Source organism: Mya arenaria, chromosome 17, assembly GCF_026914265.1.
Source record: "Mya arenaria isolate MELC-2E11 chromosome 17, ASM2691426v1".
NCBI lineage: Eukaryota > Metazoa > Mollusca > Bivalvia > Myida > Myidae > Mya > Mya arenaria.
The window spans coordinates 38,984,495-39,012,223 of NC_069138.1; the positions used below are offsets into that span (position 1 = coordinate 38,984,495).

Sequence of the window (27,729 nt, forward strand, 5' to 3'; positions counted from 1 at the left end):
TGATTGCTTTTAGTTTAAAGCGTATTTACACATATCACGAATTATATTAAAAACATTCAAATTCGTGCGCTTCAAAGAAAATGCTAAAATGTGAATCGTTACGTTTCTAAAAAAAAAACCCAGCAGTTTGTCATTGTAACACAATGACCATCGCCAATCTGCTAAGGTCATTACTCGTTTCTTTAGCTACCAAGTGGTCAAAATGCCATAACGTTATTTTCATTTGAGCTTCATTACCGTTAGCGGCAGGTGTCAAATAGGTATCCTAAGAAAAGATGGAACAGTTAATCTCTTTATCATATGTTAATAACGGCCCTAAGGTTTAAATAATAATTATCTAATGATCTGCTTTCTGATAAACTCATATATTACTTGGCGCCGTCGAAGATCAATCAGCACCGGCCAAGGTCAACCGCTAATGGCTAATTTAATTACTGCCCAGAGATCCTTGTTTACTAAAATCCTATCAAAGGGGTTTGGTCTAGTCCATTTTGACGTCACTAGATGTATTGATTGACAAGCTCCTTTTTGAGGCGATAGCCAGTAAGATACTTTGAGTATGGTCACGTGAGGTTAAATGTATCACCTGATATCGTTGAACTATTAAGGAAAATTAAGAAACACTTCGGTATGGTCAACTGCAATTTGGGTCAATTGCGAAATATAAAAACGCTTATCTGGAGCTTAAAGGAGTTTTAGGGTTTTTGCTTCTCGTTAGGATAGTCGAAAATGTAACTGGGTTTAAATCTTCATGTCTACGGACCGAGATTAGGCAGTCTGTCAGCTTAAAAGATCTCAGAGTCAGCTTTGCTCTTGTTTAATAGAACAAATTAATTGGAACTAAGAAATAAATAATTGCTAACAATAAAACTTGTATCATCGGACGTGGTTGTTTTGACTTTGTAAATATACGACATTGAACGGCTTAGTGTATAGGACGCGGTTTAATAGTGAGCGTGCTACATCATTGCATACATATATGCAATAATTTAAGCTACTCGTTTAGTTTTTACCATATTATCAATGATCGAGCGTGCGATAATATCGTAAGATCAATGCTCCTAGTTGATGATTGCCTTAACTGCTTGAGATCAATTGGGTTACATCATTTGTAGCTGTGGCTTATGTGACCTTTTTTTCCAGTGCACAGTACAGTACCGCTGGTAACTAGTCAAACCCCACGTCAACATATTTATACATACAAATATACACCGGTCTCCCAATCTCAAATCATCATTTGTATAATATAGATATATATATATGAGAGAGAGAATCATCTATTTTCTACCATGATAATGAACAGTTAAAAGTGATTTGTTCAGGTTGATATTACAGTCAAAGCCATTAAAGGAAGTCACTGCAGAGCCGACAACGACCGGAAGATCCGATGAAGATGAGAACTATTCGATAATTTATTATTGAGTGCGGAACTGTTTTGTTGTGCTTGGAGAAATCAAACATGGCAAATCTGGCTCGATTTTGAGTTTTGACCCTGATTATCATAAAATATAACAGCAATATGGTGGTTTAAACAATCAAATCAATATGGAATTCAGTTTTAATATAAATTATCTCCTTGCTGATACGATTACTAAGTTAGATTGTAATGTGTCTCCTGCAAGAAGAAATGCTGAAGGGTAAGAATTTCATTTTTTTGCCTGTTTACAGTGTTTTACTTTTAGTTTTTGTTCTTTTACTACCTCATATTATGATTTTTATCATTTAAAAGTTAAATTTGCGTGTTGAATTTGTGGTGTTATTGTCAGAATTCTGACTCATAAAGTAAACCTGGGAGGAAAAGTGCACTCGGTGTGGGGCTTGAACCCACGACCGATGGAACACTAGCACGGAGGCACTACTGCCATTTACCGTTGCCACCAGTAAAGTAAACCTTGGAGGAAAAGTGCACCCGGTGTGGGGCTCGAACCTATGACCAATGGAACACTAGCACAGAGCTCTAACCAACTGAGCTAACCGGGTGGCTGTTTCTAGCCCACACACACACTACAACAGTTGTGTGAATCTCAAACTTCAGAGGAATGAAATCAACATAAAATTGATAACTGCTCATTTCTGTATACTTGAAACGCATCTTGCGTATGCAGAGATGACTTTGTCACTAAATAATACATCCAATATATGATATTATAAATCTGTTTTGTTTCATTAAAATAAATTCTTGAATGAGTTCTTTTCCACTTGCTTGAAAATTCAAAACGTTTTGAGTGAAACTTTTACTAAGTAGGTCTTAGTGTAAGTCTTAATGTGCTGAGAGTAATTTGTTTGGACCCCATATTCATTTTTTTTTTTCCTGAACAATTTGATATTAATTCTCATGGGACCAGGACCTGTACAGGTTTTGAGAAAGTATGAAAGCCGCCCTGTAATGTACACTCATCTAGTTGGATCTACTTTCATCTCACTCCCAGTATTAAAGTTGAAGATTGCTGGTTTCTTCTGGGGGTAAAACTGTTTCCCTTGCTGAAAATCTCCAAGTTCCTCAGGGTTATTCATTTACCGCAGAGTTTTATATGAACGGTAGCTTCAGAAATTGATTTTATAACCCTGCTGCAGAACTCCGCGTCTGATGAGATAAGCAAGAAATAGTTCTTGATCAGAAGTTATTTGTTTTTATCCTTATGTACATTATAAGCTGCATAAAGTTCTTACCAGTGATTTATTGTTTTTATTGTGTGCAAGTTGCCATCTTGTATCGCACATACTAAGAAATTACCTGTTTTTAAATTGCTAGTAAAGAATCTTTTTTTAGATAATTTGGCATAATTAGTTATGCTATTAAAAGGTTTTGTTTGTTTTTTTCATTTATTTATTCAAAGATTTTCAGTAAAGGAACTATTTTAACTTAACCTCGCATTTTATAAGTACTACATACTGTCATATTCATACTATATTGTGATAATTATATTTAACTTTCTCAACTTATAACTTTATGTTACTAAATTATGTAAAGTGACTGTAATACAACTAAGGCAATATTTATATTGCATAAAGACTAACTTTTAATATATTTGTGCAATTTCGATTACAGCTATATTATTACTTAAATATGCAATGCCTCCCTATGCCATGCCAGCAAAACAAAGGACCACAATGGAAATAAGAGTGTTCTCTTTTTTGTGTCATCCTTGGTTCGGTGTGCCTGTCATGGCTATTGAAAATATCATGTATGTATTATGTTACTATACATGTTGTTTATTTTAAATGTCCATGTATGTGCATTCCTTACTGAAATAAATCTATCTATCTATCTATAATTGCCATATAAATATTGTCTTGGACTTTTTAATGAAAAACATTGTATCATTGATATTTTTATTGCCTCTGTAAATGTATTTCATCTTAAAACAGCCAACATTTTACATGTTTCTGAACCATGAACCTTGACGTCATCGCATGATCAATACAATGAAGCGTAAATAATATGATATTATAATTTATTATTGGTGGTTAAATATGGATAGTGATGTTTTTTTAGAAAGTTGATAAATTCACATCCTCAGCACCCCAGCGTATCACAACCTATATGATACCCTGGGCAAAATGGCTAGGAAGACTTTGTAAATCATGAATATTCATAAGCATTTTTCGACCAATGAAATAGCCGATAACAAAAAGGAAAGATTCTCCTTTATGAAGAGCCACCGGCATATTTAACAATATCCTGCCTAAAATGATTTGTAAGCCCTGATCTTATTGGATTATTTTGAACCAAGATTACATACGTAACGTCTCGGCCATCTCAGCATCGCATGAGTTGTGTCTCATGCGACCAATCAAGCGGCTGGATTTCACCTAATTAATGATTCATGAGTACAAGATTTTTACAGCTGATTTGCCCAGGGATCATATAGGTTAAGATACGCTGGTGTGCCGAGGGGTGATAAATTCATTGTGTTGGCCACTGTATCGAAAATCCACAGAGGGAAACGGAAAGTGGATCGAACTAGTTGAGTCTTCTGTTGCTCAGTTGGTATAACACTCGCCCTGTTAACCAGGGGTCCCATCTAGCAGCACAGTTTACTTGCATTTTAATCAGCTGTCCAATTAGCTCAGTTTGAAGAGCTCTGACAGTTCTTGTGCTCTGGCTGTACATTATTCATATATATGTGTTTGAAAATCAAATAATAGTTTATGATGAAAAAATCATCATTTTCTGCAAGGTCACACACATTTTTTTCTAAGTGACTTAAATGGTAAGTTTTCATATGATATTGTTGAATTTATGTAAGTTATAAAATGTAATTTCAGGTACAATCACCATACGTTGCGGTCTCAATTACTTGAAGTTATTGACCGAATGGGAGAGGCATCATCCAAGGTAAACAGAATACTTTGGTCAACTTTCTTTTGTCAAGGTAGTCAAGGCTATTACTATACTAAATACTAAGTATAGGAGAAAGTGCTTCTTTATTTCTGCATATTAAATCTATGAATCATAACATAACATTCATTAGGTGTTTTCAACGTTCTCATACCCAACATAAATTATACATCAAATTGTCGTGAAAAACGAAAACTTGACAAAATGGGAGTTTTTGCATAATTTCATACATATGAATATCATAATATAAATGCATGGTACATGTATAAATAAATTGACCATATATTCCATTTTTCTGGAATCAGATGACACCAAAGTGATCATTTTTAGAGTCGAAGGTCAATGGCAAAAATAAGGTTTAAAATGTTCTTCCTTAAATTATTATAATTGGGACAAACATGAAGGAAATTCATTTTCAATGTCAGAACTTTGTATTGCTTGTATCGCTTTTTAAAATCATGGGATTATACATTTTTCAGTTATTATAGTTTGTAGAATAGAATGTGATCTAGTGATTTTATCGAAACTTTTTTGATAAAACAACAATTAACAGATGAATCTTGGTTTATCTGTATGAATGAATTTGTAATATTATCAATGTCATTGTTAAATTTGTTTGTTTTGTTAGCATTGATAATCTGCACCATGTGAAGATATCAAACTGTTTACTTCCACAATAATTTCAATGGATCCCATTTGATATATTTTTCATTAGTTGTTTTGTAACAACGTTTAAAATCTATATATCTATATCTAAATTGGAATTATTTAAAAATTAATTTGGTTCTAGTATTTGAAAGTTTGAGATATAATTGATATCCTGGTGTTTTAACTAGATAATATCTGCTATGCTCGATCCATTCATTAAATGAAGTGTGTATTCGCCTACACTGTGATCATTCTGCAGTCAACCATGACCAATAATATTCTAGTATGCGGAATGGTTGAGTTCAATCCGGCATCAATGAGCGTCTGGCTAGAAATCAGCATTTTATGTGGGAATTTATCAAATACATTTCTTGTATTTTCATCATTCTGAAATCAAGTAATCCCTTTTTCCTTTGTAAAAAGTAATTTCATTCATTCAACCCATCAGCAAGAGCATTGCTAAACTTTTTATTTTATATACCGGTATATATAACTATGTACGATTTTACAATATTTTCAAATAATCTTCAAATAGCTGTCAGTCTCTGCAACATATGTACATGTATATACACTTTAAGGGTTAGGCAAAGGGAGACAATCCAAATTGAAGTGATCCTTTAAAATCAGTCATTAAAACAAGAAATTTTAACCATTCTGAAATAGGGCTTAACTACCTGGATTTTAAACTTTGAAATTGTACCAATAATAATAATGAAATTGGATAGTATTGAATAAAATTTAATTAGGGCTAACTAAATTAAAATGTTGAGCAAGTTTACATAGGTGCCATGTTGAAATGCAGCTTGCGATAAGTTCCACCTTTGAAATAATCATCTTAATATGATCTTTTGGTTCATGTACAGTGGCCATAAGTGAGTGTATATATTTAAGAAGTGGCATTAGTACATAGTATAGAATAATTTATTAGAATTTATATATAGAATTTATGAAAATATGAGGATTCCTTTGATTATTTCAGGCACAGGGTCTGTACAATGTGATCACCACTGGCAGAAAACTGCAACTATCAGAACATCATCTCTATATTATGAAAGATGCCAACGGAAATGGGTAAGGGCGAAAAGTTATATGCCCCTTTGTGCTTACAACCATGGGTTTATCTCGATATTTTTTACCCTATATATATAATCTATTGTCAATAGTTAATATAAAGAGTAAAACAAATCTTGAGAAACACCTGTGGTCCATGATTGTGAATAAATCAGAAAAAGTGGTAATGATACCCGGAAGAAGAGAATATTGATCATAAGTAGCAGTAAGGAGATTATTAAATGCATGCTATAAAATGTGATAAAAATTATTTGATGGTTTGATTCAAATTGATATATTCTCTCTCTCTTTTATACATTCTTTATGAAGCAAAACCAATTTCAGTCATCATACTTATAAGTGCAGTGTAGAGCAACATTATATTATATTTTAAGGGAGTGATTGCAAGACTCTGTTGCATTATATTTCAATTGAATTTTAGAGATCTTTGAACAATATTTAGTATTTTCAATATTTCAGAGGGAAAGGTGCAGTCGTCGGTATTTTAAAGATCGGACCTAAAAAGTTGTTTGTGTACAGTCACCATGGGGCGGTGCACGAGATGGAGCCCATGTGTGTGCTTGATTTCTACGTGCACGAGTCCAGACAGCGTATGGGGTGTGGCCGTAAACTGTTTGATTTTATGATACAGGTATTTTAAGGGTTCTTTTCCATACTGTTTCAGTCATCAAAATTAAGCTTGTGAATGTCAGTAATCCAACATAATTGCACTTGTGCTTGGCATCAACATTTTCTCTGCTTTATAAAATCCTGAATTGAACAAGCAGAGAAAGCCTTTTACCAGTGCAGGGCTTGCGAGTTTTTGCTCATTCCACTACTGTTGTGTTTAAATGACTTGGCAATACAGGTATAAATTCTATTAAGTTATGATAATTGATACATATTAGAGAAGTTTTTAAATGTTTTATTAATGGTTAATTTATTGGTAGGATGACAGAATGAAATAAAGCCGCTGACCAAAATCTTACAGGTTGTCTGTTGTGCATGCATGTAATTTGAAAAAACCCACATTGAATGTGGTCAAAGATAAGGTTACATTTACATCCTTGAATAAGGTTTTAGTTTCAGCAGCAGTTGCAGTGTTGAATTTTTGATTACATGTTTCTTATATCTATTACACTTTAATACAAAAAATTGGACTGCTGAATAATTCTGAGCAAATATTTTCGTTAAACTTGTATTAAACTTGGCTTTAAATGAAAAAAAGAGATAAAGTTGAACCCGTATGGCTGGATCTTCCAGCAAGTGATGAAAATACCTTGAGACTCGGAAATTTCGAGCCAAGCGGGAATATTTACCTTCAATATAAAGAAATTGGTCCTCTACATCCAGTTCGAGTCAATGAAGAATTCAAGTCAACTGGGTTTGACTGTAAGAATTACAGTGATTTTTCAGTTTCAAAGAACAAGGAATGAATAACTTAAACATAATGATACAGAGTAGCTTTAATAAAGTATGATTGGGTATTTGTTCAATTTCTCAAATGTGTTTAAATCTGATTGGACATGATCTTTTTCACAGGACATTGGCGTTACCCCGGTCCACCTCGCTATCGACAGGCCATCATTCAAGTTCAGCCAATTCTTGAGCAAGCATTACAACCTTCGAGCAGAGATCCCTCAAGTCAACAACTTTGTTGTGTTTGAAGGATTCTTTAGTAATAGACCAGGTATATTATTTAGCTGTAAGGTAAGGTTAAAGGTACTCGTGTTTTTGTAAAATGCACTTTTTAAATGACGAAATAAAGTGTGGAAAATCATTGAGAGTATTAAAACTAAGATACCAAAAGCTGGAACCCTTCAGCAAATGTTGATATTTGCTCAAATATTGTCTTTGAAGATCACAATTTTCATAAGTGTTAACAATGCAATTGGACATTATCACGAGATGTTATCAATGTATTCTTAAGAGGTCAAAATATCCATGGTGGCCTTGTGGTTAATGCGTCAGTTTTTTAGCTTTTTTTGTAATTCGATATAATGGAGTAAAATAAAGATAAAATAAGTGTTTTCAGATGAATTACGGGGAAAACTAATTTTTGGTCGAAAAACATGAGCGAGGACCTTTAAAAGTCAACTTATTATCAAGCATTATACTCACTGAGCAGTTACACAACTTAAATCTTTGTTGTGTTTGTAGAATTCTTTTATTAACAGACTGTGTGAGTTATATTACTAACTCAAAGGTACAAATTCAATTGAACACTTCATCTCACCAAAGTTTACAAACAAATCAATTTTGCCAAGAAAGTAAGCTGTACGTGTGAACTAACCTTCAAGTTTCCAAACAAGCATTGAAAGCTCTTGACTGAGACTCCCAGAGTCTAAGTGTTCACTTGTAAACCATGTTAATAACCATGGGTTTGATCACCAACCTAGATTTAGTTTGATGAAAAGTCTGCCAGCCCTTGTTTCTACCTAAGAGCACTGATGAAGGTGCCTATTATCTATGACTCAGTTGGTCATTTCAGCTAAAAAGGACACTGAAATTTGGTCCTATTCAAAGTCCTGGAAAGTACCTTTTTTCATACATGTAAGGATTGGAGTCAAAGTTCACAATCCTAAAAACAGATCCAAAAAGTCAACAGATACATTGTATGTTTAAATGCAGTGTTATTTTTTTAAGAAGTCTTTCAACCCAGGACCTTAAAGAGTAAGGCCTTAAAAAATATATATTTGGTTTGGGTTACCCGACCTTGCCTTCAAAATAGGCGTGGACTCTACTGTTTTTCATAGTCAGTGTTTTTTTTAAGTGTGTGTTTTAATATAATTTTAAAAGCTTTATACAGAATATTATTTTAACACCATTCTCCAATGATGACAATTACGTTTTTATGTAAAGCCTTACACCTACATTACCTGTTTTTGAAAAGAATGTTACCCTAACCAAATCAATTTTTCTTTGGCCTAGGCCTTTTTTTAGGTGAAATATACTATGGTATTATTTCAGAATTTAAGACTTTTTATGCCCCCGAAGGTTGGCATATTAAAATCGCACCGTCCGTCCGTCCGTCCGTTCGTCCGTCCGTCCGTCTGTCCGTCCCTACCTCAAAGGTCAAGGTCACACTTAGTGTTTATTCACAATGGAGTGCTGCATATAAGGACATAGAGTATAGGTTGTCGTGTCCGGGCTGTAACTTTCTCTTGTATGGACAGATTTTAAAATAACTTGCCACATGTGTTCCACATACCAAGACGACGTGTGGCGTGCAAGACCCGTGTCCCTACCTCAAAGGTCAAGGTCACACTTAGTGTTTATTCACAATGGAGTGCTGCATATAAGGAAATAGAGTATAGGTTGTCGTGTCCGGGCTGTAACTTTTTCTTGTATGGACAGATCTTAAAATAACTTGCCACATGTGTACCACATACCAAGACGACGTGTCGCGTGCAAAACCCGTGTCCCTACCAAAACCCGTGTCCCTACCTCAAAGGTCAAGGTCACACTTAGTGTTTATTCACAATGGAGTGCTGCATATAAGGAAATAGAGTATAGGTTGTCGTGTCCGGGCTGTAACTTTTTCTTGTATGGACAGATTTTAAAATAACTTGCCACATGTGTACCACATACCAAGACGACGTGTGGCGTGCAAGACCCGTGTCCCTACCTCAAAGGTCAAGGTCACACTTAGTGTTTACTCACCATAGAGTGCTGCATATAAGCATAGAGTATAGGTTGTCGTGTCCGGGCTGTAACTTTCCCTTGTATGGACAGATTTTAAAATAACTTGCCACATGTGTACCACATACCAAGACGACGTGTCGCATGCAAGACCCGTGTCCCTACCTCAAAGGTCAAGGTCACACTTAGTGTTTATTCACAATGGAGTGCTGCATATAAGGACATAGAGTATAGGTTGTCGTGTCCGGGCTGTAACTTTCCCTTGTATGGACAGATTTTAAAATAACTTGCCACATGTGTTCCACATACCAAGACGACGTGTCGCGTGCAAAACCCGTGTCCCTACCAAAACCCGTGTCCCTACCTCAAAGGTCAAGGTCACACTTAGTGTTTATTCACAATGGAGTGCTGCATATAAGGACATAGAGTATAGGTTGTCGTGTCCGGGGTGTTACTTTTTCATGTATGGACAGATTTTAAAATAACTTGCCACATGTGTTCCACATACCTAGACGATGTGTCGCGTGCAAGACCCGTGTCCCTACCTCAAAGGTCAAGGTCACACTTAGTGTTTATTTACAATGGAGTGCTGCATATAAGGACATAGAGTATAGGTTGACGTGTCCGGGCTGTAACTTTCCCTTGTATGGACAGATTTTAAAATAACTTGCTACATGTGTTCCACATACCAAGACGACGTGTAGCGTGCAAGACCCATGTCCCTACCTCAAAGGTCAAGGTCACACATAGTGTTTATTCACAATGGAGTGCTGGATATAAGGACATAGGGTATAGGTTGTCGTGTCCGTGGTGTAACTTTCCCTTGTATGGACAGATTTTAAAATAACTTGCCACATGTGTTCCACATACCAAGACGACGTGTCGCGTGCAAAACCCGTGTCCCTACCTCAAAAGTCAAGGTCACACTTAGTGTTAATTCACAATGGAGTGCTGCATATAAGGACATAGAGTATAGGTTGTCGTGTCCGGGCTGTAACTTTCCCTTGTATGGACAGATTTTAAAATAACTTGCCACATGTGTTCCACATACCAAGACGACGTGTCGCGTGCAAGACCCGTGTCCCTACCTCAAAGGTCAAGGTCACACATAGTGTTTATTCACAATGGAGTGCTGCATATAAGGACATAGAGTATAGGTTGTCGTGTCCGTGGTGTAACTTTCCCTTGTATGGACAGATTTTAAAATAACTTGCCACATGTGTTTCACATACCAAGACGACGTGTCGCGTGCAAGACCCGTGTCCCTACCTCAAAGGTCAAGGTCACACTTAGTGTTTATTCACAATGGAGTGCTACATACAAGGACATAGGGTATAGGTTGTCGTGTCCGGGCTGTAACTTTCCCTTGTAAGGACAGATTTTAAAATAACTTGCTACATGTGTTCCACATACGAAGATGACGTGTCCTGTGCAAGACCCATGTCCCTACCTCTAAGGTGAAAGATACACTAAGTGTTTATTCACAAGGGAATTCTGAATATAAGGACATAACAGTGTAGGTTGTCAAGTATGGGTGGTATTTTTTTATGTACAGAGGAAATTTAAAATAACTTGCCATATGTATTTGACACATAAAGGCAAGATCAACTTTTCATGTACTGGCCTTGTTCGTAGGTCAATGTCACATTCGGGGGCATTCGTCACATACTGTGACAGCTCTTGTTTGTTATATTTTTACAATTCTAACGGGCCAGGCCCCATTCTCGAAAAGGTTTAATAAACTCAGAAACTATTAGCTTTAGTGGCACTATAATGGTAGATAAAAAAATAAATGATTATAAACGAAACTAACTTTATTTTAAGAAACTGGCGGCAAGAAAAGGCCAGGTCAAGGACGACCCCCAGTTGGCCGGAGAAGAGGTGAGAGACAATTTATATCATCATTAGATCTAACCTTAAATGTGTCTTAAAACATCACTTTAGGTTTTAATTTGTATGATTTTGTGAATGCGCAGGCATGTATTAGAGGTCAGCATGTTGTGTTCAGTTTTCCTATTTATAGATATTTTCTGGGAATGTACAGTGCAGTTATCTATATTTTATATTTCGTACTGATTTGCATTCACATTAGACTTCATAATCATTAATTAACTTACTGATTGAATTGCATTTGAAGATCAAAGGAAGTTTGAAATGATATGCCGTATAGCTTTTATACTTAATCTGATAAATTGTACTGACAGTACTGTTCTTAAGTAAGTATTAAATGTTGTTTATGTTTGTTTCAATGTTTATGCTTCTATAATTTTTCACACACAAAAACCCCTTGAAATGTTATCTTTAAACTATCAACAAGAAGTGATAAAATGTCTTAGATCGACCTTTCAACACAGTATTTTTTTTATTTTACACCTTATAAATACACAAATTAAAATTTGGTTTACAAGTTAAGCATACACATCCTGTTTCTATCGCCTAGTAATGCGGATGTAGCTTTGCCCATGTGATACAGAATCAGAAACCACAGTGTGTAATTCAGACAATTTTCTTTTCCGTTTTCATTTTTTATGTTTAAATCATGCACTATTTTAGAAAGTTATTGAACAGGTATGCAATAAAATGTTTTTTCATCCTTTAGTTGTGCATGTTAAATTAAAATTTATACAAGTTTCAAAACATCTTCAGCTTTATTCAATCCTTTTCATTGGTTATGAGGTGTCATGTGACATAGTGATATACCCTGACAAAAAGTGTTATACTTCAGCCTGAGGTGATATACACTGGCAAAAAGTGATTCATTTGTAAAAATTTCATGCATATAATGTCGTGATACTGTTCCCATTGTATGCTTGCTATGGTAAAATAATCAACCAAAGAAGAAATTAACATCAGTGATGTCATTTTCTAAGCATAGCATCTTTGGGCATAGTGTGTTAAAATATGATAAAAAGAGTGGTAAGAAGGTTTTTACTAAATGCATATGATGAACAGGTGAAGACCGATGGTATCTGTGTATTTGGCGTTCCATGAAACACAAGAAGCACCAAAAGGCACCTCACCTTGTCTCAGTGAATTTACTTTCGCTGGTCCATAAAATGGGATAAACACTAGTCTTTATCAACAGTCAATAACTATTAATTATTTTTGCTGTGTTAATGAGAGAAGGCATTTTGTTTAAATGTATTTATTTTATATTTTTATATCCTATTGTGGCGCTGGTGTTTAACTTTGCTTTCCGAACCAAATCTGCCAGTATTTATTTGGGATATACTTTTATGTTTATAAGAGTTCTTAAGGGTATACGTTAAGACACTAATCAAATGGGATAAGAAAATGGAAATAGTTTGCAAACTGCAGATATATATAAATGTATGATGTCCATTTACAAATAACAGGAAGTTCTAATATATATATGTACCGTACATTAATGGAGTTTATTGGAGTATTCATTAGGCATGGAGTCTATTAATGCTGAATATTGGTTAACTATTTAATTCAGATAAAAACATGTAGAACTTTTAAACATTAGTAAAACTTTTGTTATTTATATTTGTCATACCTCTGTCATTTTTGTTGGGAGCAAAGACATCACAAATAATTCATTGTTATGTTCACTTTTCTTTAAAAATGATAAAGATATTATACATGAAACTTGTGAACATAACTGTAACATTAAGTTCTATCATTTGAAAACGTCATCTTGCCTCAACCAGATGGAGTGTTTTGTTATCATGTGTGGTGATCTTATTAAATCATTATTTTATTTATATTATTCATATTTTTAACTGAATGTTTAATGTTCATTTAAGACCCATGGGTGCATTATAATGATCTCCAAGGTAAGCAGAGTGAAATTATTATTGGAATAGGAAAGAAGATATTTTTTAGTTTGTCATCTGGGCTGGTATTCAATATTGATCTTAATTGGATCTAAGAATGATGTAGCTAACTGGATTACTTTTTATTAATAATTGACCAATAGAGTGAATGATGTCAATGATATATGACATATTGAATACCTGCCAGACCTTAACTTATGCAGGTTATTAGCTATAGATATTGTGATAGCCTTTGTGTTTAATCGTCATGCAAAAACCAAAACCTTGGCCTTAACTCAATAACCATTCTAGTTATTCAAATAAAAAGGCTATTAAAGGTTACCAGTGACAGCAATCACATGAACAGCAAAACCCACATCTATGACATTAATAATTGTTGTATCATGCCCCTTCTTAACAGAAAGAATAATCGTTCAAGATCATATTCAAATGTAACTTATGTAACATATGGCACATGTTAAAAGCAATATGCAATGATAATAAAGGCACATTACTCTGACTTTAATAACTGTCCAATTATGCCCCTTTTTTGACAAAAAAAATACAGACATGCGTTTGGTGTTGAAAATACTCTGGGGTACTCTTGTTTGTCTTCAACATAATTTGTTCATTAGCAATTAACCTGTTAGTTTGTCTTCAGTGAATTTGTTTTTGAAATGTCAGGGGCCTGCTTTATTAATGATCTTAAGCTAAAGATGAAGTTATATTTGTACCATTTTTTTCTAATTTTGCATTTTTCTGTTAATTGAATTTAGGCCAGGCCCCAATTTCTCGAAACTTAACAGGCTTAAGTTGCTTATTTCAATTAGCCAAAATACATACTGAAAATGGATTTAGATAAATGAAAAATGGTTTATTCTGATAATCATACAGGTTATTACTACATTATTTCTAAAAATTCTTGAAGAAGTAAAAAAAACAACACAATTTATAGAACAACAAAAATAGTGAGATTAGCTTAATCCTGTTATAAGAGACTTAAGAAGTTTCGAGAAATTGGGGCCTGTATATTATGATGAGAATATGAAAAAAATCAGATGTTGCTTACTGTAATTTAAGATTGAATAATTTATTATTTAAATCTTTTAAAAAAAGCAGGCACCAGATCTTTGATTGGAAGTTTAAGGGTTACTAACATTATAAACCTGATTAAGAATTGTCAGAAATGAAATGGAGATTATTCAGTAATGGTGCATAGATTTAATGTTGTGTAGATACATATAGATCAATAATAGAACAGAATATACTGGATAATGAATTTCTATGCATGGAAAATTGAAGACAGTTCTTAACATTTTAATCTCGTTGAAAATCATTCTTTGTCTTAAAGATTCATTATCTTTCTGTCAGATTCACATTTGGAAACTATTTTTGTTAAAAGATTTAATTTGTTTGTAGTTTTTGATGTTTTTATTTTTAACCAGTTAAATCTGTTATATTTTGAATAAATTTAACACTTCCTTAAGCCTAGTGATTAAGCTTAGATTCCAGAGTTACACCTTTTAGTTTTAGTTTTACCCAGGAGTTTGCTGATTGTTTTTGTTGACTTTGTTTACCTTTTAATGTTTACCTAATTGCAATTTTATTTCCTGGCCCCAATTTCTCGAAACTTCTTAAGCTTAACAGGCTTAAGTAGCTTATTTCCATTAGCCAAAATACATACTTAAATAGAATTTTGATAAATGAAAAAATGTTTATTCTGATAATCATGATGATAATTCCTATCTAAAGTACAAAAACTCTTAAAGAAGTTAAGATTACGCAATTTATTGAAAACCAAAAATAGTGAGCTTAGCTTAATCCTGTTATAAGGGACTTAAGAAGTTTCGAGAAATCAGGGCCTGCAGTACATGAAATGTACAGATTGTTTTTCCTGATAACCTAAACACGATTGTTTTAAAAGCCTTACTTAAAGATAATGAGGAATAGCAATCAATACACCTAGTATCATTGAGTTATAATCATAAAAAAAACGTAATTTATTTTACAAGGATTGTGATGAAAGTTATTTTTACTTATAAATTCTAAGTCACTTCCTTTGGTACTATGATGCACGATGGTGTGGTCTGGTGTCGTGAAGGAAATGGAAAAACCTTGACTCAAATGTGCCCATGAAACCAAGGTCACCTTAAGGAAAAGCGAGTTCTATAACCACTGCACTATTACCAGACAACCTGTATATTGTTTTTACCTTTCTTCTTACAGAGAATGTATTTGATGATGGGTACCAGCGCTCCAACACTTACGCAGCGTACAATGGACGACCACCTCTTCCACCGACCAATCAGAACACAGGACAGGGATCATCCCACTTTGTGACCAATCACAGTGGAGGTCAAGGGACAACTAGTCATTTAAATGGTCACGGTAGTCGACCACCGTCAGGATCATCTGTTAAAACAAGGAGCGCCAGTGTTTTGTCTACAGCAAGGAGAGAAGTGGTCAGTTACAATCTATGCTTCAATATAACCCGTGCGATGAACAAACTAGGATGTTATCATCAAACCTATTACTTTGCATGCACATTAGTCTAAGGATATACTGTTTTAACATTGTTGTTAAGTGTCAATCTTAGTTCTCGATACCTAGCTATTTTTTTTTTTTTTTACAAACATGCAAGTCATTTCAATAGTGTTAAAAAACATCTCTCAGATAATTGACAATGCTTCATTTTAGATGTTTTGCTGCAAACAAGTCTGTTAAATCATTTTTTTTTAATTAGAAGGTTCAGACTTTCATTTAACTTGAAAGAAAATCCAACTAGAATTAAAACAAAGTAATGTTTCTTTAACACAAAGTCCGAATTTAACATGGACATGGTCGGAACCAGAAACTATCTCACATTTTGAGTATGTGTTATCTTCAAAAACAATGGGATTTTTAAATCCAATACCAGGTGACAACTCTTTCAATGAGTGATAGAAAAAGTTTATTTCAATGAAGGACCTTTGTATCATCCTCCTGGACCCTATTGCAGAGATAATTTTGGTTACCACAAGGAATGCTCTTCACAAAACAGGTTTTTTCATTACCATGAAGTATAAGTTATCATCAAAGAAACTTATTTTTAACCCTCAGAAGGTTTTATCAACAAATTTTATATTGGCATAACAGTTATTAAACTTATATGCAGGCTTTTTCACTAGTATGATTTGCTATGTTTCAGGGCGAGTACAGCCGGAATGGGCAACTAAAGCCACTAGCCATTGAGGAGTAAGTTCCATTCAAAACAGTTTTCAATTATACATAAAGTTATTCAGTTTTTGAAGCAATGATTCTACATGTTTTAATAAAGATGAGTCTAACAATTGCTGGATACAAATTTAAAAGAATGAACATACACATTATGTTCAAAGGGAAGCAACGCAAACAAGAATATTTGAGAGAAAGAAGAAAGGAGCAGATCTAGGATCAAGAATATAAGTATCTTCCATGGCCGAGAGTGTAAGATAGGTTCATTCTGACCCGAGCGTAGGGTGTCTTGTGGAAACGAGGTTTACCGAGTTTCTGCAAAACACCCTGCGCGAGGGTCGGGATGAACCTATCTTACATGAGCGTCTATGGTAGATGCTTTTTCTCCCACCTCAATTAAACAAAATTAAGAAAAAATGTATTTTTTTGCTGGAACTCTTTTGTGCTTAGTGAAAATAAATGCGTATGGATATGTGATAATTCGTGATTGTCATGGATATGCACGCAGTGATTCGGGTTATGTTAACAGTCAAATCGGTCTTTAAATTGTTCTGAGGAGAGTGAAGCATTATTTCTGAAAAGGTGCGTGAAACCTGTTTAATAGTGACATTTGAAGCTAGAAATAATTAATTAGCGATCGAAATATTGCCACAAGACAAGGTTTCCATGGTGCTACAGACGACAGTCTTCAACAATGGAGGTAATTACAATGTGGCGACCATTAAAAAGGAGTTCCATATGGGCATTTTTTCTTATCCCGTGGGCAAGATAAGAATATCTAGCATGGTAGTTATTGGATCTACTTATCTGAGGAGTTCCATACAGGCATTTTATCTTCGCCCCTGGGCAAGATAAGAATATCTAGATGGTTAAATTATTGGATCTACTTATCTGAGGTGGGAGATAAGAATATCTAGCATGGTAAAGTTATTGGATCTACTTATCTGAGGTGGGAGATAAGAATATCTAGCATGGTAAAGTTATTGGATCTACTTATCTTAGGTGGGAGATAAGAATATCTAGCATGGTAAAGTTATTGGATCTACTTATCTGAGGTGGGAGAAAAGAATTTCTAGCATGGTTAAATTATTGGATCTTCTTATCTGAGGTGGTAGAAAAGCCTGTCCTTGTGCTTTCAACTATATTATCATTCGTATTTTTCTATGGAGTAATAAAAGTATACTTTTTAAAGCAATTTTTAAATAAAATTACACATATGTATAAACTAATGTAAAACTGCTATAATATGAATCATGCTTTATTACCTATTATAGCATTGACGTGAGAAGTGATTCTAGAAATGTGACTGCCCAGGAACTAATAAACAAGGGACACCAAATGTACAGTCGCCATAGAAACACGGGGGATACTCCCATTGGCTCAATACAGGGATCACGACCTTCAAGTGGAAGTGTGCCTATAAATAGAGACATTACATTGAATGGTGTACCAAATAGAAATAATAATTCAGAGTATAAAGAATCATCTTTAAAACGAACTGCATCTGCTAACGATGCTTATAATTTAAATTTACATCAAGAATACCAAGGTCGGCGAGGACATTTACGGACAAGAAATGTTGATGAACATATAAGGTAAGTTGTGTGAAGAGTGCTTCATGTTTTTAAATTTGCTTAGTGCTAATATCTTTTGCTTGTAAATGGATAATTTTTAACTCCAGTCAAAATGCAAAATATGTATCTAGTATATTGAAACAATTTTTCAATATACTTTATATATATTTTGCATTTTAAATGTTACTTTCTTTTTATGAATGCTCTGGTTTTGGCGAAAATGCATTTTTAGGTAGACTATTCGAAGAATATGGAGGGCTATACTACACACCCAAGCGTCGGCGTCGGCATTGGCTTCACACCTTGGTTAAGGTTTTGCATGCAAGCACACATAGGTTAATTACTAAACTCTAGTTTGCATTTAATGCAAATAATAGGCTTTTATTATTCAACTTAAAAATTCTGGTTAAGGTTTTGCGTGCAAGCACACATAGGTTAACATCTCAGCAACTACTTAAGGTATTGCATTGAGACTTGATACAATGGTACTCCACCATCCAACCTACTTAATTAACCAAGTTTGAAAACTCTAGTTTGCATTTAATGCAAATAATAGTCCTTTATTATTTGACTTAGAAATTCTGGTTAAGGTTTTGCGTGCAAGCACACATAGGTTAATATCTCAGCAACTACTTGAGGTATTGCATTGAGACTTGATACAATGGTACTCAACCATCCAAACTACTTAATTAACCAAGTAAGATAACTCTAGTTTGCATTTAATGCAAATAATTGCCCTTTATTATTCGACTTAGAAATTCTGGTTAAGGTTTTGCGTGCAAGCACACATTGGTTAATATCTCAGCGCTTACTTGAGGAATTGCATTGAGACTTTATACAATGGTACTCAACCATCCAACCTACTTAATATACCAAGTTAGATAACTCTTGTTTGCACTTAATGCAAATAATGGCCCCTTTTATGACATTAAGGTTAAGGTTTTGCATGTAACCACTTTTATGTCAATACCTCAGCGAATACATCATGTTTTGCATTTAAAATTTACACACAGGCTCCCAACCATTTAACCTTCTTCTTTAATCAAGTAAGATTATAAGTATCTTCCATGGCCGAGAGTGTAAGATAGGTTCATTTCGACCTGAGCGTAGGGTGTCTTGCGGAAACGAGGTTTACCGAGTTTCTGCAAAACACCCTGCGCGAGGGTGGGGATGAACCTATCTTACATGAGCGGCTATGGTAGATGCCTTTTCTCCCACCTCAGTTAAACAAAATTAAGAAAAAATGTATATTTTTGCTGGAACTCTTTTATGCTTAGTGAAAATAATTGCGTACGGATATGCGATAATTCGTGGTTGTCATGGATATTCGCGCAGTGATTCAGAGTATGTAAATGGTCTGATCGGTCTTTAAATAGTTCTAAGAAGAGTGAAGCATTATTTCTTGAAAGGTGCGTGAAAACTGTTTTCTGGTGACATTTGAAGCGAGAAATAATTAACTAGCGTTCTAAATATTGCCACAAGACAAGGTTTTCATGATACGCTACAGACGACAGTCTTCAACAAGGGATGTAATTACAATATGGTGACCATTAAAAGAAGTTCCATACGGGCATTTTATCTTATCCTGTGGGCAAGATAAGAAATTCTAGCATGGTTAAATTAATGGATCTACTTATCTGAGGTGGGAGAAAGCTCTATCTTTCATATTATATCATTTTTGCCCCTTTATTATGAGACTTAGAAATTCTGGTTAAGGTCTTGCATGTTAGCACACATAGGATTATATCTAAATAACTACTTGATGTATTGCGTTGAGACTTTATACAATGGTATTCAACCACCAAACATAATTAAATAACCAAGTTAGATAACTGTATTTTGCAAATAATGGCCCTTTATTATTAGACTTAAAAATTCTGGTTAAAATTTTCCATGTAACCACATTTATGTTAATATCCCAGCACATCATGTATTGCATTGAAATCTAATCTTACAGTGATCCATGCATGTTTCTCCAAAATGTTTTCAATCCTTACATTGAAAAGCGGCGGAATAGTCGAGCGCCCTGTCTCTGTGACAGCTCTTGTTAGTTGATAGAATTGCACAGCCTAATAAAGTTTAGAATATAGTAAGATATCTACTGTCTTAATTTACATTGTGTTTCTTGCAAAATGTATTCCCAAATTTACCAAGTTTTATGTATCAAAAGTGGAGAAGATAAGAAATGTTGTAAATACAACAATATGTAATATATATATCATATATGTATATATATCCTGCCTCCAACATGATCGACGCAACGCCATTGGTCCAGGACTAGTCACATGGTGACCCCATATTTTTTTTGCTTCGCTCTCGCCCGATATGGTTTTCCCCGTATTATCCCATATCAGGTCACCTACAAACCATGTTTATACACATTTTTATGCCCCCACAAAGTGGCGGCATTTAGGGTTGCCCTTGTCCGTACGTACGTCTGTCTGTCTGTCTGTACGTACGTACGTACGTACGTACGTCCCGAAGATTGTTTCCGATCTAATTCTTGAAAACCGTTTGTCCAATCCTCACCAAACTTTAAACACATGTTTGTGACCATAATATCTTGATCAAGTTCGATAGTCATGGAAATCGCTTTAGTCATTTAGGAGTTACGGCCCTTTTTTGCCAAAAATACTTCAAAAATATATGTTTCCAATCTAATTCTTGAAAAGTATGTGTCCAATCCTCACCAAACTTTACATACATGATTGTGACCATAATATCTTGATCAAGTTCGATAGCCATGGAAATCGCTTTCGTCATTTAGGAGTTACGGCCCTTTATTTGCAAAAAAAGACTTGAAAAATACGTCCCGAAGATTGTTTCCGATCTAATTCTTGAAAACTGTTTGTCCAATCCTCACCAAACTTTTAACACATGTTTGTGACCATAATATCTTGATCAAGTTCGATAGCCATGGAAATCGCTTTAATCATTTAGGAGTTAGGGCCCTCAGATTATCCTGAATAATCATTATGGCTTATTTTCTGTGACAAAAAATCGAAGTGGGGGCATCCGTGTCCTATGGACACATTTCTAGTTTTTACTGCATCCTGAAATGTCAATACATGATGCTTGAAGTTTCAAATGTTTTTAATTCAAATGAATGCTTAATGGATACTCTTTATTGTAAAACTCACAGTCATGTTGAAGGGTGACTAAGCAACTCCATTGTTTTGCTCATTATTTAATGCCTTTTCAGAGCTATTTTTGCTTTGACCCCTTCATGTATAAAAAATAAGTTATATGCATGTAATTATAAGCTTGATTATTAGATTACTAGAAAATGTTATGTAAAATATTTATCAATGTGATGGGCAGATTGAGCAAATTGTTTTTTATAAGGCGGGAAAATATACTCTGACGTCATGTTTGTTAAAGGCTTAGTTTAAGGAATGTTTGGCATGACAATTCCCTGCTGTGCTTCTTCTGCTAATTGCACTGATGTCACAGTAGGGGCCAATTTCCTGTTTATTTGTTTATTGGCTGACAGGGCCATTTCTATAATAAAACTTCCAAAACTGCAAAGCAGGATATTCAGATCAGAGATCTGATAAGGCAAAATTTTAGATTAAGATCAATAGACAGGCATTGTGTACACATTCTTAACAATTAAGTATGGTTCTTATTAAAAGCTGATAGGATGGCAGAAAGGAAATTCCATTGCCTGTTTATGTTGGTAATAATCATGTTTGTCATTGACCATTTTGTTTTGCAGAAACCCATTCCTTGCCCCTGGAGAAGATCTTCCAAAAACCGTGTTACCATGGAAACCATCTATTTATGAGGACCAGAAGACCTGGACAGTCTTCGACAAGGAACCAAGCTACCTTTCAATAGCATCTAGAAACTACACACATACCAGGCTTTGGTGACCAATGGCCTTTTGTAAGGGCAAGCAAGCCTTTCTTGTCTGTATGGCCAATATGTTTTGATAGGTTATACTTTTGTACTGTCTTTGACTTTGTATGATTCTTTTGTCAATGTTTCAAAGTGGCTGTAAAATAGAAATCAATTTAAAGTTGTAATATGTAAATTAATGATAAATCATTCAGTCTACACAATTCAAATTGCTAGAAGACATTTGGAATCGGCCATTTTACTGACATTGGGAATTCCAGTTTTGACTGGAAACAAAAAAATGATAACATAATAAGAATACATTTCAAGAAATTGATTTTTTTCTTTTACTGCAACACATATATATGGGTAAGCAGATGATAGTCACTGATTACAATTAGAGATTCAGTTTTGTTGGTATTTCTGTGTGAATTTATAACTGAATTATATCAATATTATTATATAAATTCTAGTACCTGCGTTCTTTATCAAGTACTGAATTTTCCGAAAATATTATTTTAAGTAAACATCTTATTTGTTTTCACAAAGTGTATGAAATGTTGCATATGGCTTGATTTAAGTGTATGTGAAAGGATATTTTAAAACTGATCTGTGATAAAAAAATTTATTCACCTGTGATTTTTTACGGCCAGGGAACTATAAGGACTTTAGCTGATTTGTTTTTTTTTGAAGAAAAATGTTTTGATAGTCTCGTTGTCAGTGCCATGCAAACCCTTCAACATTGGTCATTCAAAAAATCGGCAAAAGAAACATTGGGAACATGTTGCCGAAGACAAAACACACTAGGAAAGAAAGGCCCATAACTCTTGCTATAATTATTATCATGTTATGCTCCTTGTTCAAACAGAGAAAAAAAAAGACAAACATTGGCATTCGCTCAATGGTACTCTTGTAAGAAAACAGCAACAGACAAGCATGACATTTGCTGTGCTCTTGTTAGAAAAAATCCTGTTATTTTTTTTAGATATTTATATAGGCTTTAAACAAATGAAGGAAACTTTCTAGTTATCATTTCCTTCATAGAGAAGTGGCCATGTCTGACGTTCTTAGTTCATCTATGAGGCCATGGATAAAGGAGTAAAAATGTGTATCTCTGAAGGAAAGGACATTTTGTTATTTAGTCAAGTATCTTTGTTAGCTCTGATGAATGCAAATGAAGGCTCTTTAATTATTTGTAAACTATTTATTAATAAATATGTAATAGTTTAGTTAGAAAGTATTTCACTTGTTAATTATTTGGACCTTCCATGCATTTTTTTAGAATGTCTTTCAGGTTTTTGATCAAGCATTCCAAGTTAGGAGTATTTTACCCAGTAGTTACATGTAGGTTGTAGAAAGCCATGTCAAAATATTTAGGTAGAAATTCCAATACATTCAACTTGGAAGGTATGAACAATCTGAGAAGCAGCCCATGAAGTAACATTTTTAAGGCCAATATCTGTATTATGCAGTTATACTTAGAATAGTTTATTTTTGTCAATTAACTTTAGAAAATTTTAATGCTGTGAGGTCCTTGTTTCGATAACAGAACAGAAAAAAAGTTAATTGGGACTTAATGCAACAAAGCATCTTGTCATAGATATAAACATGTGTACAACAAGTGAACTTTAACAAAATATCATTCAAGCAATCATCTTAAAATGTAGTCAATATTTATGACATGGCCATCTTGTCATGTGACCACAATTAAGTTTTATTATAATTTATTTCCGGGCAAAAAAGGGTCCCTAACTAGTATATATACTAGTATTAAATGTAGATTTTTAATAAGAATTAATTGTACTGCCTCATGTATGTGTAGATTTAAGCGTTTTTACTGCCAGATATATTTTTGATTATATTGTATACTTTAGCATATATATGTATATGTAAATCATAGACTTTGTACCTATCCTACAAATCACTCCATAAACAGTTTATTTTAGCCAGTAAGAAGTAAACAGAGTAAACAGATAAACGTATTTGAATACCTTCTCCACATGGTTATGTGTATTATTGCACTTATATAAATAATTTTACTGTGAAATTATTATTCTATGGTATACATGTAGTTATGCACCAGTCAATTGTAACCACGGCACCCCCCAGGTCCGGGGGTAATACCAGGGATAGCTGGGGAAATGGGCCGTGTTTTTACCTTTCAGGTGGCCCCGCAATGCTGGGTGAATGCGGTGTTTTTGTCTTTCGCGCAAGAGTTAGCGGGAAATGGGCCTTACCTAGGGTCCCTGGGGTGCGGGGGCATTTGGCAGGGATTTTACCATCAGTTCATCTCTGTAGGGCGGGGATTTTACCCGGGGTTGGCTGGACCAAAAGTCAATGTCCACGCTATTCCCTGGACCTGTGGGGGGGAGGGCGTGGTTACAATTGACTGGTGCATTACTGTTCTGTTGCAAGTGTGAAAATTTCAATTATTAATTTGTAACACTAAGCATGTTTTTCCATGTTTGTCTTGAAGTGTTTTCATTGTGTATATTAAAGTAAAAGATGTTATTTTATCATTAGATTTGTATGTCATAAGACTTGTATGTCATAAGACTGGGACGCATATATTTATCATATTTCGTAAACAAAAATTGTCCGCAATTGTGCCAGATTTTTTGAAATTTATCCAAAATTGTTATTTTGATACAGTTAAAGAATGTTTTTTTGTGTGTTCAAAGCAATGCAAAAGATTTGGATATTGTTGTACATTAAATTTTGGTATATTTATCTACATCAAATCTGTGTAAAAATGCTTACTTTTGGAATGCTTGCTTTTCCAAACATAGCGCTAAACATATGTCAACTACAGTCTATTATCATCATTATAAGTAACGGATTAATCCTGGTGAGATCTTAAAACTACAGATTATTGTACACTTGTTAAGATTGTTTTTTCTCTGCTATTTGCATCAGTAATAAGTACATTAAAATGAATAAAAATGACTAAGGAAACATTTTCATAACGGGATCATAGCCCCTTTACCCCATTCTCATTCATCAGAGGTTCGATCGTGATAAAATCTAGTGGTACGTCACTCAGGTGAAATGTACGTCACTCAGGTGAAAGGTACGTCACTTGGGTGAAAGGTATGTAACTCTGGATAACGAGAATGCTTTACCCAGCTTTGGACATAAATCACTCATACACAAACACTGATGCTTGTAATTTTTCAGGATTGACGATAATCAGCTGTGTCAGGACCAGTATATGTGAATGTCTGGCAAAAAGTTATTGTTAAAATGTCTACAGGTGTCACCCCCAATTAAGGTCTACTTATTTATGTAGACCTGATATTTTCAATTATTACATTTGTGCCAGCAAATCAAATTTACATCATGATAGTCTTCTTTATATAATATAATCATCATCATCGAAATATTTAATTATGCGTGTATATCAGACATGAACAAGTTTTAGTGTAGCTAAGTGCTTTTGGTTTGCAATATTAGTATTTGATTTGATGCAATTTTTCATATTTTTGTATTATTCTCATTAAATTACAATAAGTGTACTTCACATTGAATTATAATAACAGCAGCTTGAGACTTATACTTGTGTTTTGCACTACAGTTGAGCCGCATTGGGTCGAACTCACTTGGCTTGAATTCCTTATTGGCTCAAATTGAATGTTAAGGAATAATCTTTATACGCTTAATGTAATTATTCCCGCTTGGCTTGAATTATCCAAGGCTCGAGGTATTTTTGCCAGTTCCTGGGAGTTTAAACCAATGGGATTCGACTGTATTTGTTTTTGCACTGAAAATACTTCTAAATTGCATTTGTAAACAAATTTTCTCCAGTCCTTTCTTCGATGAATTATGGTTCACAATTAGTTGTTTTCCATCATTTATGTTCATGTACTTCTGTATAAAAACAATTCTTTTCTATTCTGTAATTGGAAGTGTAAGACAAAAGATGTATCATGGTATTTATCACATTTTAAGTAGGAACGATGTGTGTGTGTAATAATATTTTAAATATTCTTTAAGAAATAGTTGCGGCACTCACAACCAGAGATTTTTGAGATTATTATTGAGCACAGTGTGGTAAATAACTTCATTAACTAGTTTGCGGGTGATGTTACTCAAAGGTCAGCGTGTGGTTTAAAGGTATAGCATTGTACTATCTGCATGGTATTTATAGAATGATTTAGGCCCATTCTACATGTTAATGTTTCAATATGGGAGTTAATGTGTTGACAAAAGGAAGAAAAACAGCCTCAAACATAGTTAAAAAAGAATGCAAGGTCTGTTTTCATGTTGTTTTTTCTGGTTTCAGCCGAGTTGTTGAGAACTAATTTTCATGACACCATTTTTTAAATATTGAAAAAGATTGCAAATATCGAACCTCACAAAATCTAAGCAACTGTTAGTGTACTTTTGTTAAGAATAACGTACGGTAGCATTTTGTATTTTATTCAAGTATTGGTTAGACCTATTTGAGTGGATATATAGAGAGAGTAAAGCAGGTTTGTCTTGAATTATTTCATCATAAATAATATTATTTAATCATTAATTGCTAGTCTGTCAGTGATCATTTGTTACAATGTGTTGGAAATGTTGAAATATTTGTTTGAATAATTGTGCCTTAAAGCTGCACTCTCACAGATTGAACGTTTTTTTTTCTTGGAACTATCCAATGTATGTGAAAATGCAGATAAACAAAAAATTAGTCACATATTTTTCTATTTACTGTAAGTTCAAAAACTGATGTTTTGTGCATTTTTCTTAAACTGTTAGTAACGCTTTAAGCCATAAAACATTAGTTTTCGATCTGAAATATGAAAATCTGCCATCTAATATTTTTTCAGCAGTCTTTTATCAAAGTAAAAATTTGCTCTTTCCAAGACAAAAAATAAAAAAAGTTTTAAAAACGGTATATCTGTGAGAGTGCAGCTTTAAATGTTAAATTTGACAACAGCACTGTTAGGATAATGCTTAATGATTTAATACATGCATTGCACAGATAATTATACAGTCGAACCCCATTGGTTCGAACTCGCTTGGCGCGATTTCCTCGTTGGCTCGAACTGGTTGTAAAGGACCGACTGTTTCTAATTAATGTAAGCATAACTGCTTGGCTCGAATTTCCCGAGGCTCGATGTATTTTCGCCGGTCCCTGGTGGTTCCAGCCAACGGGGTTTGACTGTAAAGCATAATTATTATTTATTTTTTATTCAATTAATTATAAGAATGTACATGCATGTTTTATTTATTTGAATAAATTATCATAAAATGGAACTGTTTGGGTTTTCTTTAAGGAATTTGAGATTTTAGAAAGGTGGCTCTGAAAAAAACCCCTGTAAAAGCTGCAAGTTTTTAACTTTATACTGAAATGCTCAATGAAGGTTGAAGATGATAATTATTGCATTCATGAAATGAAATGTACCGAGTATTGATGCCACTTAAAACCAAAATGTGCCGAGTAATAACGACTTTGAAACAAGATTTGCTGAGTTATGTGTAGAATGTGCTGAGCAAAACAAAATGTGCCAAGGTAAATTACGACTTATTTGTGTTCCCCAATATGGAACTGCAAAGAATCTGATTCTAGCTCATGCCTATGAAAATTAATTGTATCAATTAAAAGAACTTTTTCATCAATGAATAATTATTGAAATATCACCATTTAACAAAA

The 27,729-nt window shown here is 34.1% G+C and overlaps 1 protein-coding gene across 3 annotated transcripts; it reads left to right on the forward strand.

Moving 5' to 3' along the window:
• The first annotated feature begins 1,453 nt into the window (after positions 1 to 1,453).
• LOC128224721 (alpha-tubulin N-acetyltransferase 1-like) lies at positions 1,454 to 27,332 on the forward strand. 3 transcript variants are annotated; one of them, XM_052934699.1, is made up of 11 exons: positions 1,454 to 1,637; positions 4,270 to 4,339; positions 5,970 to 6,061; positions 6,521 to 6,692; positions 7,583 to 7,730; positions 11,507 to 11,563; positions 13,453 to 13,482; positions 15,688 to 15,923; positions 16,649 to 16,695; positions 17,949 to 18,269; positions 21,967 to 27,332. In XM_052934699.1, the coding sequence occupies exons 1-11, from the start codon at positions 1,546 to 1,548 to the stop codon at positions 22,121 to 22,123; spliced, it is 1,422 nt and encodes a 473-aa protein (XP_052790659.1). In that variant the 5' UTR covers positions 1,454 to 1,545; the 3' UTR covers positions 22,124 to 27,332. The 3 variants fall into 3 exon arrangements, with proteins under 3 accessions (XP_052790659.1, XP_052790661.1, XP_052790660.1); XM_052934700.1 differs by lacking the exon at positions 1,454 to 1,637 and adding an exon at positions 3,100 to 3,185; XM_052934701.1 differs by lacking the exon at positions 13,453 to 13,482.
• The last annotated feature ends 397 nt before the right edge of the window (positions 27,333 to 27,729 follow it).